Here is a 19,443-nt window from a genome sequence, read left to right as displayed (position 1 = left end):
CCCCCCCCCTACCCCCACCCCGCCCGCAACGCAGCTCCTTCCTCTGCTTTAGGGAACGGATCCCTCCTGCGATTTCCTTTCAAAGGTGACTTGTAACCTCTTCATTAGGGTCGGCTTTGGCAGAGCCCCGATGGTGCAGCTGGCCGGGCCGGGGCTGCGCTGGGCGGGAGCGCGCTCGCCTTGCCAGGGCAGGGCAGCACTCGCGGCTGCTCGGCGCAGCGGCGGCAGCACCGGCGCCCCGGCCATGCGCTGATGGGTACCATGGACTTTAAGGCAGATGCCAGTGCAGTCACCATCAACCTGCTGCTTATTGTGCGCCCCGAGGAGGCGGCGAACAAGGAGAAAGGGCAGCGAGAGGGGCAGACGGAAGGCGGCCGAGGCGCAGGTAACATCGCGCCTGCAGCGGGCGAGGGAGGGCAGGGCTGCAGCTGCACGCGGAGAAGAGAAGCAGCAGCTTTGGAGCAGGATTTGGGCTTCCTTCTCCTCTTTGCACACGATGCCAAACTCCAAAATGCCAACTTTTTTGTAGAAGCCTAGCGTGTTTCCGCTGGTGCAGCAGAGCCTTGCTGGAGCCACGCTCCGAGCTGCACCGGGTGCAGCAGCAGGGACACACAGGGACATTAATCCCAGGGTTGTGTTGGCACCTTGCTGTGTCCGGCTCTAGCCCCGAGTGCCCCACGGGCTCTCTGGGCTGTGCAACGGGAGCAGGGAGAGGGCTCGGCAGTCTCACCCCACTCCAGCACCCTGGAGTACAGGAGCAGAAGTGTTTTGTTTGCAGCATGCCCAGGCTTTGTCTCCGACGCTCACTGTCCTGAGCCATTTATAGCTACAGTTTGGGACAGTGTCCCTGGCCCAACTCCCTGTCCTGCAGAGGGTCTTCCAAAAAGCTACAGTTGTACTCTGCAATTGCAAGGGGAGCCTCCCTGCAGAAGTAAAGGGAGGAGAACGATTATTCCTGCTCTAAAACCTGGGAGAGAAGCTGAATTTTCAGAGAACCAGTCCCAGGCTAACAACTATAGGCAGAGCTATCACAAAGTCGTGTCCATGCTCCATCAAGCACGGCATTCAGCACCTGCTCAAATCAGAGCAAATCCTACCAAAGCAGCTTAGGCCTGGACTATTGCACTTCCTGCCCCCTGGTATTTCATACTTTAGCAACAAGAACTGCAAGCCAAGGCTGCAGATGAGACAGAAGGTGGATCCTGATGACACCTGGCCCTAGCTGGGATAATGGGTTGCATGAAAGGGTTGGCGGTGCTTGGCCTTCAGGCAGCACCAAGACTTCAGTCCAGGAGGACCCTGCCAATCTCCCATTTCTGTCTTACAGGTTCCAAGGGTGATGGCAATGGAAACAGCAGATCACAGCCACGTCAGGGCACAGACCTGAACGGTAGGTGGTAGGTCACCCTCTCCCTCCGTGAGAAACCAACCCCAGCGCACAACCCAAAGCTCCAAGCTGTGCCTCTCGAGCATAAATGTGCTTCACATATCCCATCCCTTTCCAGGGCTTTCATGGGTTCCAAAGCATGCCCTCCCTCCGTGCCCCATGGACAGGATGCACAGGGGTGGCACTGCCGAGGCCCCGCACATCCATCCGCAGGGATTCTCCTGCCACGGAGCTTGGTCGGATTACAAGTGCATGCAGCTCTTACATTTCACAGCCAGCTGATGGCAGGGGAAATTCAGTGCCCCCAGTTGCTCAGGTTGCAGCTAGAGCTTCCAGAGACTTCCCCAGCACTCACACAGCTTAAAGTAGGGTCTGGGGGATGCAAAGAACCTTTTCAACCTTCTCTCCACCAGCCCTTCCTTCATCTCCCCCCCTCAGAGGCTGAGCACAAGGCAGGTGGGACTGCTGACCAGGAATGATGTGGATTCTAGTTCTCAGAGTTCTGCTGCCAGTTCCCAAGGTTCTGCTCTAAAATAGTTGAGGAGGAACATCTGAGGAGGTGACCCCAGAACTATGGAGCAGCTCCCAGGGAAGGGAGTCAGGTCACCCCTCTTGTTTTCCTGGCAGTCTAAGCCTGCCATGGCTTAGCAGAGAAAGGCAGGGGCAAAGGTAGAGCAAGACACAGGTAATTCTCACGGTACTAGACAGTGGATTTTAGTTACACCAAGGAGGAACTTTGCTTTCACAGGTCAAGCAATAGCAGCATGCAAAAGCTGGCAGGAGCCCTGATCCAAGTCCCTCTGTAATCAGTGGCTGGAGGCTGCACACAGTCTGGGAGCAAACAATATTTCATGGCAAGGCACTACTCTGGGGCTTCTTCTACAAAGCAGATAACAAAAGCCTCCACTCCAGGAAGCAGATAGATATCCTGCTTTCTCTCCCTCTGTCATGCTCAAGAGGTTTTGCAATCAGAGCTGCAGAGTCAGCCTCCTCTACGAGCAAGTAAGAGGCTGATATTGATCATTTAGCATGCACATGGGAATCCTTCCCTTGCAGGCCTACCTTAAGCACAGTTTAACCCCCTGGGAGAGGGGAATTCAAGCATCAGAGGAGCAGGCAGAGCTTTGGCTCCTCTGGCACCACAAGAGTTAATGAATTGCCCTTTCACCAGCTGTGTTAGTGTCCCTATGAGGCCTCTGACACCCCTGGTGCTGCCACAATATTTTCAAACTTATATAATCCCCAGCCCCAGTGAGTCAAAGAGGCTGTGACCCCATTCCACAAGATCCCATCACTCTGGGGACTGGTCCTTGTCATGGCCACATGGCACAAATGGACTCTGACAAGCTGTGAGATCCAGGCTCCCCCCTGGCTCCTGCTGGGATGGGGATCCCAGGACACTTTGAAAAAGAGTGAGAGATCACCCTGGCCAGCACCCAGCAGAGCCTGGTGTCCATGGCGTTTGCTCCCTCCCCGGGGCACAGACTTGTGCTGCCTCCACCCGTGTGAACCCTGGGCACATCAAGCACTGCCCACACCTCCCTCTGCCCCAGGACTCCAGGTCCAAGACAGCCGGGGTCTTCCAGAAGGGAGAGGTGAGGATGAGTTGCTGACAACCACAGCAGTTCCCACTTTGCCTCCAAGCCCCCAGCACTGCCCTTGTCCCCCAGCCACCTCTCCAAACACCCCTGGTCCGAGCAGCCCCGGCCTGAGCAGCAGCAGGCTGGGCTGGAGCATCCCTCCCTCCGGAGAGGAGTCAGGAACCCCAGACCTGGAGCAATTGAGCTTTGGATCTGAAGAACCAGGGCTGAGCTTCCCGAGTTGTTCCTTACCTCTGAGCAGGGTGGATTTAACCCCATCCTTGCTGACTGCTTGGCTCTCTCCAAGGCACTGAGATGTTTCTCTTTGTGCCCCCAGGCCGGCGTGGCCCCACAGATCCCTGTGAGCAGACACCACCCATCACTTCGGGCCCTGACAAAGGTAAGTGGGGAGCCAAGAGACAGAGCAGGGCTTCACTGAGCTCCCAACAAGCTTTTTCACCAATTAAATAACCTGAGAACATGCCAAAAGAGAGAAAATATCCCACCCTGGGACAGCTGCCCCACAAAGCACTTGCTGGCCAAGGACTTGTGGGGCCACAAAACACAAGGAGAGCAGCAAGTGCTTCTCTGAGCTTAGAGCAAACTGGTCTAGTGGCAGGGAGTTGGAGCAAGAGGATCTTTAAGGTCCCTTCCAACCCAAACCATTCTATGATTATTTATGAAGGATATCTCAATCAGGAATAATTAAATAAAAGATCATAAAAGCACCAGCAACCATTTCATACCACCAGTTTTTAAAGTAATGATAGCTTTGCTATTAAGCACGTTGAAAAATTCATGTGGAATTACATTTTTCATTTGTTAAATGCCTTTTAAACTCATCAGCAGAAGGCATTCATCACCAGTAAGTTTGTTTCTTGAAAACAAAGATTTTTAATTTATGGGGGGAAACTTTGAAAGTGAAAGCTGAGGACAAAAACCCCCAAAAAAAAGCAAAGTAAAAATAATTTTGAGCAATAAAAAGGACCTGATTATAAGAAAATTTTAAGGAAATCAAACTATTTGCATAAAATCTTCTCTTTGAGAAACAACTTCATTTTATCTTAGAATTAACTGACAAAATACACCAGCCAGCTCTGTTCTGACACCATGATATCTGCAGCCATCCTAGAACTGGAGTCAAACTCTAAGATTTAGGTTTTTACAGCTTACACAGTTTTTCTTGCTTTCTGGTTTTGGGGCTTAAAGGACATTGAATCTCTGTGCACAATCACAGGAGAAACTTCACTTTTCTAAGGGTAAATGCTGCAGAAAAATTTATTCTTTGATGAAAATGCAGATTCCCACCTAATTAGCCAGTTCCAGGAGCTGACTTTAAAGGAAAACCCCAAATGTCATGAGGTATGGGAGGTATAACTGGATGGCAGCCCCGAGGTGCATTAACACCTTGACCTTCAGTCTCCTGAGTAACTTCTGTCTGATCCAAAAGAGAAGCCCAGGATCACATGGAGCTCCTCCAGGGAACCTCAAGAGCTGCAAACCCTTCTGAAATACTGGCCAAAAAATGCAGCCTCTGTCAAAAAGTTCAGGTAGTTTTTATGAGAGATTCCCTCACTCTTTTTCTGGTATTGCCCTCTCTGAAACTTTAAAGACCAGAGGCCAGGTTTCCAGGGGAGGTTTTTCTGGAGCATCAGGACATGCCTGGACCACAGCTGGCTCATCCAGGATGCTGCCTCTTACAGGCAATGGCCTTTGCCAGGCATTTTAGTATCACAAGTCCGACCTTTTTCATCACTTCAAGCCTTTCTATGTTTAATTCCAAGAAAAATCAATGCAAGACATTGATTCTCTGCTCGCTGTAGCTCCATCAAGAGCTCTTTAATATGGTGATAAACCTTGGCTATCACCAGAGCTGCTGCTTTGTCTAAAGTTAAGAGCTGCCTGGCTGGCACTCCTGCCCTCTCCTCCATATCCTGGTTAGTTTTCCCTTTTCAGGGGGTTTGTCATTGTTTCTTGCAGGAACCCAAGTGACAGTGGAGATTCACCACAAGGATACCAGCCCCCAGCTCATCAAGAGACTCTCCTTGGGAAAAGGTACAGGCCAGCTTTAAACCCGGGCAGAGGCTCAGCCCTTCCTCCCTTCCCCTCTGCAGAGCTGGGGAGCTCCAGGGGATGCTGCAGCCCAGGAGCCTGGGCAGGGCTGAGGGGATCCCACTGACCCTGCCTGGCTTTTTGCAGGTTCCCAGAGGCTGAGAGGACACGACAACAAAGGTGAGGCTCTGCTCTATCACACTGTCTCCAAGCTCCCCCTCCCCTGGGAGGCTGCTCCCAGGAGGAGACAGGCTCATTCCTCCCACGGGGAGGCTGCAAAGGGCACATGCTGCTGGACCCTGCCCATGACTGGGGCTTGAGGAGCAAAATCCTTCCGCTCTTGAGGTGTGGCTGTCTCCTCCTCCTCTGGCCCTGGGATAAGGCGGGTGGTGACACTCCAGGGTCCCTCAGCAATGCCCCAGCTGCCTTTCACCAGCCATGTTAGTGAGCAGAGCTCCCACTGAGGTTATCTAACAGCTCTGGAGCTCAGCACTCCCTTCTTCCACGCCTGGAGAGGTTTGGCCATGGTGGGCTGGGGTTTGATGTCCCCAGCCCTCGGGCTGGAACAGGAGACGCCTGTCTGCTGGGGAATGTGGGCTCGGCGCAGGGAGGGGATGTGGAGCCCGCTCCACAGGGTGCTGACATCCATGTCCAAAGAGAAGGGAATGGGCCAAGAAGAGCCTCAGTTCCAGCCTTTTCCACCCAATCCTGCTCCCCACAATGATTTATTTCTAGTTGTCTTTTTTTTTGCGGGCACAACCTCCTTCTTCCCTCCGCCTTCTCTGCTTTGCAGGTTTCCAGAAGACTGAGGCCCCGCGGCCACCGGGAGCAAAGGACCTCCATGGTAACTAACTATCCATCAGCACCAGCAGTGCTCAGCTTCCCAAGCCCCTGATCTTCGGGATGGCAGAGAGGAGTGGCTTTGGGAGCGTCACACGTGCCCAAGCCCTGCCCAAGGGAAGGCAAACAGGCACAACGCACAGGACTGCTGGATGGGGATCCCAGTCCTGCACAGAGCCTCTGCAGATATAACCTGGCAAAGACAAAACCTGATAACCACATTTTTACAAAAAGACCATCCCCTAACCAAAAAGGCAATAAGCAATTTTCAGAGCTGTGGAGAGTGTGAACCTTTAAATGTGTAAATCTACTTTCTTTAGGTCAGTGTAACACCTCTTTTCAGGGAAAATACATATAAACAAACCAGCCTGTTAAGAAATAGGTGCTGTGTGCCTACATGCTGATTTTGGCAGACAGGAGCCTGCCCAGCACAGGGATATGTCCATCCATCCCCCACGGCTCGCTGATGGGAGACAGCAGTGTCAGCTCATTCCAAGACTGTTAAAAAAAAAAAAATCAGTTATCTGGTTAATTAGGGCAAGTTATTAACCCTTTGTTCACACTGAGTAGAACCAGGAACTTAGAACCTACAAAGATGCAGAGGGTAGGCACAGAGGGTTCAGTCCCACTGCTCCCAGTGTTACATTCCTCATGTGCCTGAATTCCTGCAGCACTGTGGTCCTGTACCACATAAAACTCCCAGTGAAAACCAGCTCTTTATTGCTGGTTTTTTTTAAGAAGTCATGTATTTTCTAAGGCTTGCACAGTACAGATTTTCCCTGATACTTCTGCATTGTTCTCCTGCCCCTCCATGCAATATCCCAGGATTTTCCATGCTGTTGTACAGTGCCAAAGTTGCAGGGGCAGCTCATGCTCCAGCACTGCACAGATCCTAGCAGTCTAGACAGGATGGCTCCTGCCTTCCATGCAGCTGGCAGGGACCTCCAGCGGGTGCCCTCGCGTCCTCTGCTCCCTAAGCACCCGCTGATGGATGTCTCCATGGGCCAGGCAGGAGCTCTGTCCCCTTGTTCCACCATACTGCCAGGAAAAACTCCCTCCCTTCCCAAAACAATGACAACTTGTTTCTTCTCAGCATATCCATGGGACAAATCCTCTTTGAAATCCATGCCAGTAGATCTGCAGCAATTAGAGAAGCTGGATGCCTACGCATTAAAAGTAAGTCTTGCTTTTGTCTCTGCCCTCCTCCCACCTCCCCTGCGGCGACGTTCCATGAACCTGGCTCCCAGCACCAGCACCAGCTTAGGCCGAGCTATGGGGCAATGGCATTAGAATCTCCCAAACAAGTGAAAAACCTTTTCCCTTTAAACATTAGCAAAGAAATCCCACTCTGGGAACCATAATCAAAAATATTTAGACCTACAGCACTGTAGCTCTATTTTTAAGGAAGCTGGAGGCAGAGCAGTCTCTGGCAGGTGGGGTCTCACTGGCTTCAGAAGAACAAGAAATGGTGAGGGCAGGAGCTCTGCCACAGGGTAGATCTTCACCATGACCTTGCAATGCTTCCTCCCCACACACAGGTGAACGTCACAAACAGCGTGGAGGAACTGGTCAAAGCCCTGCTAAAACAAGCCCGGACTGACCTGGAGAAGGTTCGAGCCATATGGATGTGGATATGCCATCACATAGGTAGGCTGAGGTCTCCAGCTGAAGATAAGGCTGTTGCTGTCACCCCTGTCCCACTGCCATGGCATTTTACTCAGTAGTTGTGGGTTATTTCCATGTAGGGAGTGGAATGAAGGCTTTCTGGAGGCTTTTATCCAGAAATGCATCCAGAGGGTCTCTCACCACCTCTGTTTCCCAGTCTCTCTCCTCACACTGCCAGGCTCCACCAGGTTTGTGTGCCCATGATTAACCTGTAACTCCATTTGAGGTGTGACCATCCAAGAGCCAGAGCAAAAGCCAGGCTTCCCAACACCAGGGGCCTGCTTGTCACCTTCAGAGCCACCTCACGCCTCCAGAGCCCAGTTCTGAGGGAGTAAACAGGGAGCAGGTGATGATCCAGATTTCAGAAGGAACCTGGTCTAGTGGAAGGTGTCCCTGCCCATGGCAGGCAGTTTGGAATGAAATGATCTTTAAGGTCCCTTCCCACTCAAACCATTCTAAGTTTGAGCTCCATCCCTGTGCCAAGTCCCCACAGCCCGATACAGCCGCTCCAGCACAGTCTGATGCTGGTGCCTTTGCTCTGGGAGGGTCCCAGTGTCACAGAGGTACCTCCAGGAACCATCCATCTGCCTTGCCCAGCTCCATGTCCCACACTGGCACCTGTATGATTGCAGTTCCTGCCTGTACCTGCACCTTTTCAACCCTCCAGCAAGCTGCAACCACTCAGGTTCCTCTGCCCTTTCCTACTCAGGCCAAAGGCTGGAGTTACACAAAAACCAGGAGATGGGAAGAGGAGGCAGCACTTGTAGCCTCTCCCATCTGGCACATCAAAAGGAGCTTCTTGCCACCCCAGTGCCTTGATGGGGGAAAATTGGATATGCAACATGATGGCATTTTGCATAACATAAGCAAAAATGTTTATTTCCCTTTAAGTCTTGGGGCAGAGAGGCAGAGCTGTCCTTTCCCTCACCTCCTACACATCCTGATGGGGCACTGCTGCAGTGCAGGCCAAGTGATGGAGAGGAAAAGAGCAGTTTGGGCAGCACTGGCCTCATCTCACACCCACTGAGATCAGCAGCTACAGGGTTAGCATGGTTAGGTCAGTCCCAAACTGCTTTAGTCTTGCCCTGAAATATGGAGAGTGCTGATTTCACTGCATGTCCTGAAGCCCAGGCTTTGACTCACTCAGCACTGGTTATTCTGTCTGTCCACTGTTAACCCATTTCTGCCCACAGTACCTGGGCCACGCCTGGTTGGAGTCAGTCCATACTCCTCAACATTCAGGGGATGTTTCTGGCCCTGACAGCTATGCTGGGATCTCCTCATGAGATCTTTTACACCACCTTGGCCCTGGCTCTCATTCCTTCCTCCCTCCCCAGCACAGCCACAGCTCGTTCCCCTCTGCTCACGGAGGTGAAAAGCAACCCGGGTGCTGCTCCTGCTGCCCATCGGTCCCCTTGCCTCAGGCTTTTGGATGAACTCTTCTCTGTGTTCCTTCCCCCAGAATACGACGTCGTGGGCTACCACAACAAAAGCCAGGTGTCGAGCAAGCCCAGAGACGTGCTTCAGATGGGCAAGAGCATTTGTGAGGGCTATGCTGAGCTCTTTGAACATATGTGCAGGTAAATTAAGTTCAGAAACATTCAATGCCAGGGAGAGTTAACATTCCTTGTCATGTCCGTGCCTATCCCGTCTGCCTTTGCATTGACTGATGTGACTTTAAGCAGGACGTGGAACTTTAGCTTTCCAACCATGCTGTGGAAAAACAGCAAGTCCTAGAAAGGTCAATTTTGCTCTCTCCTCCACTCCCTCCACCCCCCTCCCCAGCATAATTTACTTGGTGCCATCTGCTGAGCTTCGCATTGCATTAACATAATGGCAGATGAAAACATGGAAATAATTTGATTAGAAGAAGTAGAATTTTCCTTGGGGTATCTGGATGTGAAGGTTAAAAGCGTCACAAGATTTGAACAAGGAGTGCTGTCTCCAGCATGGTCCCTTGCAAGAGGGAGGCAGAGTCCCAGGAGGAACTTTGCCTAAACCCTCTGGAGGTGCCCTGTCCCCTCCAGGAACACCCCAGGGACACTGCCTTGCACTTACCATCTGTTCTGTGCCCAGTCTCAAGGCACAGCACTGTTGAGGCCAATACTGCAATTCCTATAGGGATGCAGCCCCAATCCCTAAGGGAAGGAGAACCCCCAAAATCCACAGCAAGGAAAGCAATGAAGGTGCTTAGAGGTTTGGGGATCAGCCTTAGGCAGAAGGGTAGCCCAAAAGGAGAAAACTGCACCTGCCAACTCAGGGAGAGGAGATTGGAAGGGACTTCCTAAAGTAATCCTAAGAGGGTGGGCTTGCAAGATGGAACTCCCAGGAAGGGGCTTCCACTCCCTTGGAAAAATCACAGAGTAGTTATTAATAGCACATGTAAGAACAATTGGCTTTCCACACCATGCAAAGGGATTTGAGACGGTTTTTACCATGGAACAGACAAAATGTACAGAGAACAGGAGAGATTAAAAAAAACCCCAGCATACTGTGCCAGATGCTGAAGTGGTAAATGCTTCCAGCCAACAACATATCCCACAATATACATTTGGTCCATTCCAACCCAAACCATTCTATGACATTGGATCTGGTTTTCTAAAGAGTAAAGAAATAGGATGGTGAAGCATGCATTTATAGCTGCAACCTATGGAACAGTTATTAGCAGTTAGAAGGGGGGAATTTGCATCTGTTCTTTAAAAAGCATATGCTTAGTTCATTAAAAGCATTAATCTTTCCAAGGATATCTCTGACTATTTAAAAGCTCTGTTGATTTACTCTCGATTCCCCAGTTCCAGGCTGATTAGTCACTATGTGATTCAGGAAACCTCCCAGTCATCAACCTATTATATTGTCAAATATTAGCAAAATGTTTAGCTCCTGTTGTGAAAAACTGTACTTAAAGACAACACCCCTTTCTTGCACAGAGATCTCATCCCTTCTCCCCATGCTCTGCTGCTCTTACACTGAGTCTAAGCAGAAAGGCAGGAGGCAAAGAGCACCCATCTTACAGAAAGGCTTTTCAGAGCCAGGTTTTAGGGGGAAAAGGTGTTTTGACATGCCTTTTTTTCCCTAGCTCCTGAGAGGGAACTTGAACAAACAAACCAATTTGCCAGACACCAGGAGTCCCCCCAAAAGTCCTGCTGAAGGCAACGGCTGATGTTGATTGAGTCCTACTTGTCCCAGTGCCAGAGGGAACAATGCCTGTTGCAGACACAACACTGCCACCTCTGACCACAGCTTTGGCAGCCAGACTTCTTCCCATTAGCTGAGATTCCTGTCACAGAGGAAAGGTGGGCACGGATAGTGGGAAGCTGGCCATAAGGCATCACTTTCCAAACATCAGGTGTGATAGCAATGAATGCAAACACAGGCTCCTGACCAATATTTCAGCAGCACTTATCAAGAACTGGCTTCTCAGCTGACAAGCAGACTCGAGGAGTCTGGCTAAGTGAAGCAGTGCAAATTCATGAATCCAACTTAGGGCAAACCTCGCAGCCTGGAATTCGGGAGGCGCTCACCACGGTCAGTGATGAAGGCACAGCAATTATTTTCCCAGGAGAGGTTTCAGCAGCTCTGGGAGCAAAGCTGGCCTCACTGCCTAAAGGGGATTTGATCAGTTTGCTAGCTGCCCCTTCTTCCTAACCAGTCTGTAAATATCCCAGATTTCACATCCTCTTGCTTCTCCCATTTCCTGCAGGCAGTAGCTTTCCCTCTTTTCAGGCACAGAGGCGTACACCTACCTACCACAAGCATAAACCATTCTGTTCCCTTCTGGAGAAGCCAGATTTGCTCCTTTTTTAGATGAAATGATCAAAGTCAACCCAAAATCAAAGGAAAGAAGATGCCATTGAATTCCAGTGACACCTGTAGTAAGAGCCAGACTATTTCCTACAGTTTTTGAGGCAGAAAAGCAACTTTGTGTTTAATTTCTTTGCTGCACCAAGCAAATGTTGCCAACTGTTTTTTAATTCAGTTCTTCCAGTCCATTTTGTATCTAGGTCATCTTCAACCAGTCCTGGAGATCTTCCCGATCTTCTCTCTGCCTGCTTAATTTATCTGTATGAAGTCATTGACATGAGAGACATGAGCACCCTTTTCATCAATACAGAATTGCTCCTTTACAGGATGTTTTAGCTTGGATTTTTGTCTGTCCATTACTAGAGAGACAAGTTTAAATGCTCTGGTCTTTATTTTGAGAACTTTGAACACATCCAAGCACAAACTCTTTTTGCTGCTTTGCCAATGTTCAGTGTAATTGAGAGCACCGTGAGAGGAGAACTTGTCGCTTAATGTTCCTGTGAATATCCCAGCTAACAAGAATGTCTAGAGAAGCCTAGAAGGATTAGATCCAATCCCCATGAAATTAGTGGGAATTTGGTTCTTAGCTCCTTGAAACTTCTAGGATCAAATCTTCACTAACGATCCCAGGCCAGCTCCTAGTCTCAGTTACATCATGCAAATCCAAGCTCTCACCAGTCTTGTCAGTGGACCTGTTCCAGATTTACTGCCCAGCTCCACGCCAGAATTTGACTCACAGGGGCCTGCAGGCTGGCAAGGGCTTTCCAGACCACCTGCAGCACCAGGTTTCTCCATGGCATTCCTTCCAGCCTGGCCTGCTTGTTCTGGATACTCATGGAACAGGCAGTGCCTGCCATCACTGCTCCATCCTCTCCTTTGCTGAAGTGCCCACCTCCCCTGGGAAAAGCAGCCCTCCCTACAAGTTCCACTGCACTGCCAGTTGCCAGCCAGTATCTGTTATCAGGCCTCAACTTCTTAACAACCATGCTAATTATCTTCCCCATAAATATCACTTTTCTCCTGAGCTAAACCCACATTATGCAGACAATCTCGCTCTGGAAGCCTGCACACTTTATTACTTAAGGTAGTTGTTCCATTTAACACACTTCTCTATGAAGAAGAATGTCAATGCTGTCCTACACAAAAGACAACGCTCCAAGTGAAGCAATTTTAGATTAATGGTGAAATAAGATGCCAATGTTAGAATCCATCAGCAGAGAGCTTATTAACACAGTGCTTATTTAAATCTTATTTACACATCCACGCAGGTATTCGTCATGTTTTTAGAAAGAGAATATTTAATCATTTCTACCCTGGGCAAGCACAAGCTCATTCTTTCAGGAAACTGAATCAGTATCCAGAATCCCATGAGGTCTGAGATTCCTTAGCTAGTGTCAAACACCAGGCCCACTGTCAGGGGGAGAGAACAGCCTGTGCTTTTAATTTATAATTACATGGGCTAATTGTGGACAGCAGCAAAGGGATTCCACTGAGTAACAAGACAGAGAGCAATTAAGCACACTTTATCATGTCATCCTCTAACTGTGCTGAATTGATGGTGCATTAGGCAAAAAGACAGGGAATATGCAAAACTGGGAGAGAAAAGGCCCTTCCTCCAGCAGGATGCTCTCTGAATCTCTGTGCAAAGACTACAAAAACAAACAGCCCCACCCAACACCTCAGGCATCATCACCTTTTCTCCTTCCCCAGAAGTACCTGACAGGTTTAACACAAAACTCTCCTGCTACAGCTTATCATTTCCTTTCAGTCTTGCAGGGATTCAGTGCAAGAAGCTCTCGGGACATGCCAAGGGACACGGGTACAAGACAGGGCAGACCTTTACAGGGGACTCTGACCATGCCTGGAATGCTGTCTACCTTGAGGGAAGGTGGCATTTACTGGACAGCACCTGGGGGAGTGGTTCTGTGGATGATTCCTTCACCAAGTTCACCTACAGGTAAAGACCCCCCTCTATCTGAGTACATAAACAAAGGCAGAAGGAAAGCTGATGGGATTGGCAAACCAAACAGACACATTTGGGGCCACAGGAAGACCCAAAGCTCTCATGACACATGTCACAGCATGTGCCACATTTGAGATGGCCATGATACACAGAGTGTCACCACACAGTTTCAGAAAGCTTTAAGCACTCACCCAAACAGAGTAACACCACACCTCATCAGAAGGCTTCAGGCATCTGCCCATGCAGAGTAACATCATGTCACCTCAGAAGGCTGCAAGCGTCTGCACTTATTCTTCAGCCCAACCTTTTATCCCCTCATGTTCATGCAGTGCCCCTGTGTGCCCTCTGTTCCCTTTGGAGGTTGGTCAGTGCCCCTGGGCACCCCATGGCTCATTGCTGTCAGTGCTGCTCACTGCTTCTCACAGCTGTGCCCACTGGGGATGAGGCTCAGCCCCACTCCCACTCACCACAAACTGTGTGCCTACACAAAGCCATGGGCAAGGTACCCAGGCTGCCTGTACAAGGCATGGAACACAGCCTGTAGAGAGGTAGTTGCCCTGAGCAGGAAGTCACAAACTGCTAAAAGCCAGCTGGGTTTGCTTGTCACATCTTCAGTTTAGGCAACAGTCTGTGGAGTCACAGCTTTTGTGAATTGCTTGCAGTCAACACCCAGTGCCTCCTTTTTCCAGGAGCCTGTGGGTGCAAGGGAATAGTGCAAATACTCAGGGTTTATCCTAAAGCTCAGCATTTACCCTGGAAACAGAAGACCAAAGCTCAGGTTTCTTCTCTGCCTGGGGAATTTCAAACCCACAGATTTCAGTTTATCAGCAGCTCAAACCACTCCAACATCCTCCTGCTGAAACCACCACCACTGCGCGGGGGAAGAATTCCCTATTTGTAATTACTCATTTTCCCTTATTTCTCCCTTCTCCCAGGTACAATGAGTTTTACTTTCTGACTCACCCGGCCCTGTTCATTAACAATCACTTCCCAGATAACAGTAACTGGCAGCTCCTTAAGCCCACGCTGACACTGAAGGAGTTTGAGAACAACATGCTGCACAACAGCAACTTCTACACGCTGGGGCTGCTGGCCGCACACCCGGAGACTCCCATCATCCGAACAGGTAACGGAGGAGCCATGGGGCATCTTCCCTCATGCATCCCACATCCAACACACACCACTGTGCACCTCTTCAGGCAATACTGAGCAACCCGAGTGAGTCCAGCAGCTCTTTTAACATAAAACCGCTCCGGTGCCACAACTGAACAAGGCGTACATTTAAAACCTCCCCCCTTGGATTTTCAAGAGCTGCAGGAATTTAACTGGATGGCTAATTTGTGAATGCTAAGAACAGAGTTAAAGCTTATGGACATCAACATTTTAGGACGTAATGAAGACTTCAAGCTGTTTGGGAACAGGCTCACAGGGAGGTAGATTAATCTCATATCTACATACTGGAGAGTTCCTGCAATTTGAAGCTCCTGGGAGCAGCTACTGGGCTAGCAACCAGGTCTAATCACCTCTAATTCAGCCCTTCATGATCATAGAATTACAGAATTCCATAATAGTTTGAGTTGGAAGGGACCTTAAAGCCCATCTCATTCCAACCCCCCACCATGGGCAGGGACACCTTCTACCAGACCAGGTTGCCCCAAACCCCATCCAATCTGGCCTGATGGTACTTTCAGTTATATTTCACAGAGGCTTTCACATTCTAGCAGACCACAGCTCCATGTCAGGGTGTATAAGAACAGGATAAATGCACATCTCACAAACAAAGGCCACTCTCATTCTTTCTGAGGGACACTGCTCTAAGCAGACTGATGACAAGCTGTGACCTGCCAGTTGCAGCTCTTGGTTTTACTTCTAGAGAAACAGCAACTTATTGGGCCAGATTAACCTTCCCAGAACAGGGGGTACATTAGGGTTAAAAACTGTACTGACACTCCTATGCAGCCTCTTTTCTTTTGTATTTCCCAGTAAATGGAAAAGCCTCTGTATCCGTGGACTGCCGTTCTGGCACATTATTTATGTTTAAGCTGAAGGGAACAGATGAACACGGTTTGATGACTTTGAAAAGACATGGAATGGAGCTGGATATCTACCCACAGAAGACAGGGAGCCACAAGCTGGAGATCTTTGCCAAGTCCTCCAAGGCTGAGGCTTCAGATGACGTCTACAAGTGCGTGCTGGAGTACGTGGTGGAGTGCGAGTCCGTGGACAAGGCCATGCGCTTCCCCAAGGACCTGCACCAGCCCGTCGGGCCGAGCTGGTTCTCAGAGCGCCAGGGCTTCCTGCGGCCATCACACAGAGAGCCCGTCCTGCACACCAACGACGGGCGCTGCTCCCTCACCTTCACCCTGGGCAAGGACATCAGCGTCCTGACCTCGCTGCACACCGACGGCAGCAGCAGCCTCGCGGAGGACATGGGCAGGCGGCACGTGCTGCAGATCCACCGCAGGAACCAGATCGAGCTGAAGGTCCACCTCCCGCACGCAGGGAACTTTGTTCTCAAAATCTACTCCAAGAAGAAGTCGGACCCCGGTAATTATGATTACATCTTCAACTACCTCATCAGGTGCCTGAACACGGAGGTGAAGTGGCCAGCCTTCCCCCAGAGCTACAGCAAGTGGCTGCAAGACTACGAGATCGTGGAGCCGCTCTCGGGCCTGCTGCCGGCCAACCGCAACGTCCAGTTCAAACTCAAAATGCACGGCATTGCCAAGGTGCTGGTCCAGGCTGAGAACACCTACCCTCTCACCCAGAACAAGGGCTGCTGGGAGGGAACCTGCAACACCTCAGGCTGCAGAGAGGTGTTTGTGATGGTGCACGAGAACGCCAACCACAGCTTCTACTCGCACGTCCTCAAATATGAAGTTGAGACCCAGTAACACCCACTCCTTGTTCTTTCACCCACCTGCATGAACCAACCTCCCCAACATGCCCCAAACCAGCACAGCTTTAGGAGATTGCTCATCCTCTCAACCAAATCTGTTCTTTCAACAAATGCAGACACTTGCAGGCTTTTGCCAGACTGCAGGCTTAAAGATGATCAAGGAAGCAGAAAATCCTGTTAAAAAAGGAGCAGCAGTGGAAGACGTGATAAAACCATCACCTACATTTCAGTAACACTGTCCGGACAAATATTTAGAAGAAGACAACTGATTGTCTGCAGGGCATTCTGTGCCAGTAGGGATTGCTGGTTTCCAAGTTACGGACCATAAGAAAAGTCTTACGAGGGCTACTCCAAGAATTCACCTAGTTATGGGGCAGGATAAAGAAAGTGCACCTCGGTTTTGAGCAGCAACATCGGACGTGAGGAACTTCAGGATATTTAAACCAACATTCATTATAACTGTAGTCAAGTTGCAAAACACATCCGAGGAGAGAGAAGAGTTAGGAAGAAGATACAACATGAAGTTTCCTTGTGCACGTCACTGTCTTACAGATTTCAATAAAACTGGAAAAATACTTTTTACACTGACTCTTAAATACAATAAACAAATTCATTTTTACCTTTTTATATTAGAGTATTGTAGAGACTTTTTCTGCTGTAATTATATCTGAAGCATAAGGGTGTTTCCATAACCAAAATTACAGTAAAAATGAGAATAAAGTTCTCAGAAATCACTCCTTCCTCCAAACTGTCTATGCAATACTGCAGCTATAAACTGACGGGTTTACATGGGACAGCAGGCTGAGTGACATTATTATCATGTAACAAACCATTTGGTGCTGTACTCTTGGAAAATGCCTCCATGCACACAGCAAAGGGGGACTTCTACTGAATCTCCATCATCCTGATATGGAGCAACATTTTCATAACTGGTTCAGATGTCTGTGAGCATTAGCATGACCCAAGAGGTATTATGTTTGAGCTTGAATTGAAAATAAACCTGTGATGTTTTTGCACTCTGTTTCATTGACCAAACAACATGAATTCTCTTCCCAAAGCTGCTGTATTTTCCACACAAAAGAGGTGGGTTATTCCTACATTCCCTCCTTAGTGACTGGGTGGTAGGAGTTACTCACAGGGCTGCCCAGCTGTAGCAGGCAGGTTACTCTTACATTACTCCTTTGACCCCAGCATCCAGGGTTGAGTTCCCATTTAAGCAGGTTAAGTACCTGCAGCCGGATTCCAGGAGCAGCACTCTCTGTGATGATGCAGGCTGCTGCAGACAGGAGCTGCAAGCATAAACACAACATGTAAGCTAGCAGAGCTTACTCCAGGGTAAGCTGGGAGTACAGCAAAGCTTCGGGGTCTTTTTGTACTTGGCGACAAGAGCCTTCATATGCAACATAAAAGTAGGTTTTAAGTCCTCTCCAAAACATCTCAGTGTCTTTGCCCTCAAAAAGTGGCGGCAGCAGCTCCTCCCTGCAGGAACACTCACAAGCCATGGAGCCCAGCAGGCACCTGCTCCCTGGGCATCAACACAGACTGAGCAGCACAGATGCGAGGCAGAATCAGGGATCTTTTGTTTGCCTAAGGACCTTGAAGGCTAAAGTGAGTATTGTCTGTCAGCACAGACAGTCCTGGTTTATTTTGGTGCCTGGCAGAAGGGTTCTTTTTTCTCAGATCCCACTTTTCAGATCAAGGAGGATACACTGCAGTAACTTTCATTTCACAGGTCAAGCTGATCCAGTCAAGTACATCACTTCTTACAATGGCAGGATAAGGAAGCATCCCAGAGAGCTTAGTGACTAAAGAAAACAACTTCTTCCACCAAACAGGGTCAAGGATACCAAAGTACAGACACTCTTCATGGAACCACATATTTGATGTTCACAAATAGGCACAAACACACAAACAGACACTTTGGTAAAGCCTCCCTGCAGGTAACACTGCTATGAACACTGTCCCTGCTCCTTGTCTCAAAGACTCACTTCCACAAGCCCTCTCTCTAAGCCCACATGCTCTATTTCTGTCTCAAGATGGCAGGGGGAACAAAAATTGACCCCAAGAGAGTAGAGACAACAGTTTATTGCCCCCTACTTAGCACAACCTCAGGGAGTATTCCCTGTTCCTGCAACCCAACTCTGCAAAACCCAGGCATTTCCAATTCCACACATCGACAGAGTCCCAGATTCTTTAACTCCTCAAAGTAAAGGAGTGACCCCCAAGCACTATCACACTCTCAGCAGAACATCTGTAACACACTAAATACAGATGAAGCCTGCACAGCTTCCTACTCTACAGATGTACAAAAGGAAATGCTGCAAATAAAGTTCCACACTTTTGTCTCAATCAGAAGACACATTGGCTCTGCCCTGCAAGTGTGCAAGAAATTCTTTAGTGCTATTGAAGGCATAAGTTCAAAGACACAAACCCCCTCTTCAGCTTCATTAATAATAAAATTTCCAGGACCAGGTGATTATTCCAAGGGAGGTTTGACACTGCAAAGGCAGAGAATGCCTGAGAAACCCTGCAGCCCCAGATAAAAGCACCTCAGAAGTCTGCACTTGCTGTGACATCTCCCTCCAGGATAAACACAGCTCCTTCTCCTCCTCCTCCTCATAAAAAATGCACATTCTTCAGTGCAGCCAAGGTTCCAACACCAGGAGAACAGCTCTGGAGCAGACTTCTCAGTTCTCTTGGGGCATCTGCAATGAGAGAAAGAGGGAAAGACAAAGTACACATACACCAACACAGAGAAGTAACTCAGCAGTTCCCCTGCTGCAGATACTTTAGATTACATTAGTTCAAATTTTTAGTCTACTCCCTGAATGAAGCTGCTTATTACAGGTATTAGAAATTCATAAAACTGTAGGATTATAGCTGCTAATTAAGCAAATGGATCATCTTCAGTCTTGCTCTTCCCTTCTGCCAACACAAACTGCCAAATATCTCTGAAGGGATATGGAAGAGCACATCAGAAACAAGGCAAAATGTCTCCTGAACTGCTGAAAACACCAACAGCATGATGCAACACTCAGTAACAAAAAATCTTCAGGAAATACAATACTATTTACAAGGTATCATTTAAAAAATGAAATTGGTGGCCTCACTGAAGGCTGTGAGGGATCCCTAAGGGTTCTGGCACTCAGTGCATCTATAGGTTCACCAGCAAAGAGGAAACAGTTTGGTGTATTCTGCTGTTCAGATTTTATCAAAATGCCCCACGCCCAACAAGTCCTTACTTGAGATCTGGACA

General features: G+C 49.1%; 1 protein-coding gene across 1 annotated transcript; it reads left to right on the top strand.

Moving 5' to 3' along the window:
• Nucleotides 1-252: 252 nt before the first annotated feature.
• KY (kyphoscoliosis peptidase) lies at nt 253-17,198 on the top strand. The gene is made up of 12 exons (XM_053951806.1): nt 253-385; nt 1,328-1,390; nt 3,305-3,367; nt 4,948-5,022; nt 5,167-5,199; nt 5,813-5,863; nt 6,953-7,035; nt 7,398-7,506; nt 8,987-9,104; nt 13,094-13,282; nt 14,224-14,414; nt 15,272-17,198. The coding sequence occupies exons 1-12, from the start codon at nt 253-255 to the stop codon at nt 16,180-16,182; spliced, it is 2,019 nt and encodes a 672-aa protein (XP_053807781.1). The 3' UTR covers nt 16,183-17,198.
• The last annotated feature ends 2,245 nt before the right edge of the window (nt 17,199-19,443 follow it).

This window comes from Vidua chalybeata, chromosome 10 (genome assembly GCF_026979565.1).
Source record: "Vidua chalybeata isolate OUT-0048 chromosome 10, bVidCha1 merged haplotype, whole genome shotgun sequence".
NCBI classification, from domain to species: domain Eukaryota; kingdom Metazoa; phylum Chordata; class Aves; order Passeriformes; family Viduidae; genus Vidua; species Vidua chalybeata.
Note: the sequence above shows the minus strand (reverse complement) of the source record. Positions and strands in the feature narration are given on the sequence as shown.

Bases quoted from the DNA above. Each gene is read 5' to 3' on its own strand.
- KY (XM_053951806.1), top strand. From the start codon at position 253: ATGGGTACCATGGACTTTAAGGCAGATGCCAGTGCAGTCACCATCAAC. The intron at 7,036-7,397 runs GTAAGTCTTGCT...CCCCACACACAG, and splicing joins TGGATGCCTACGCATTAAAA to GTGAACGTCACAAACAGCGT. The intron at 14,415-15,271 runs GTAACGGAGGAG...TGTATTTCCCAG, and splicing joins GACTCCCATCATCCGAACAG to TAAATGGAAAAGCCTCTGTA.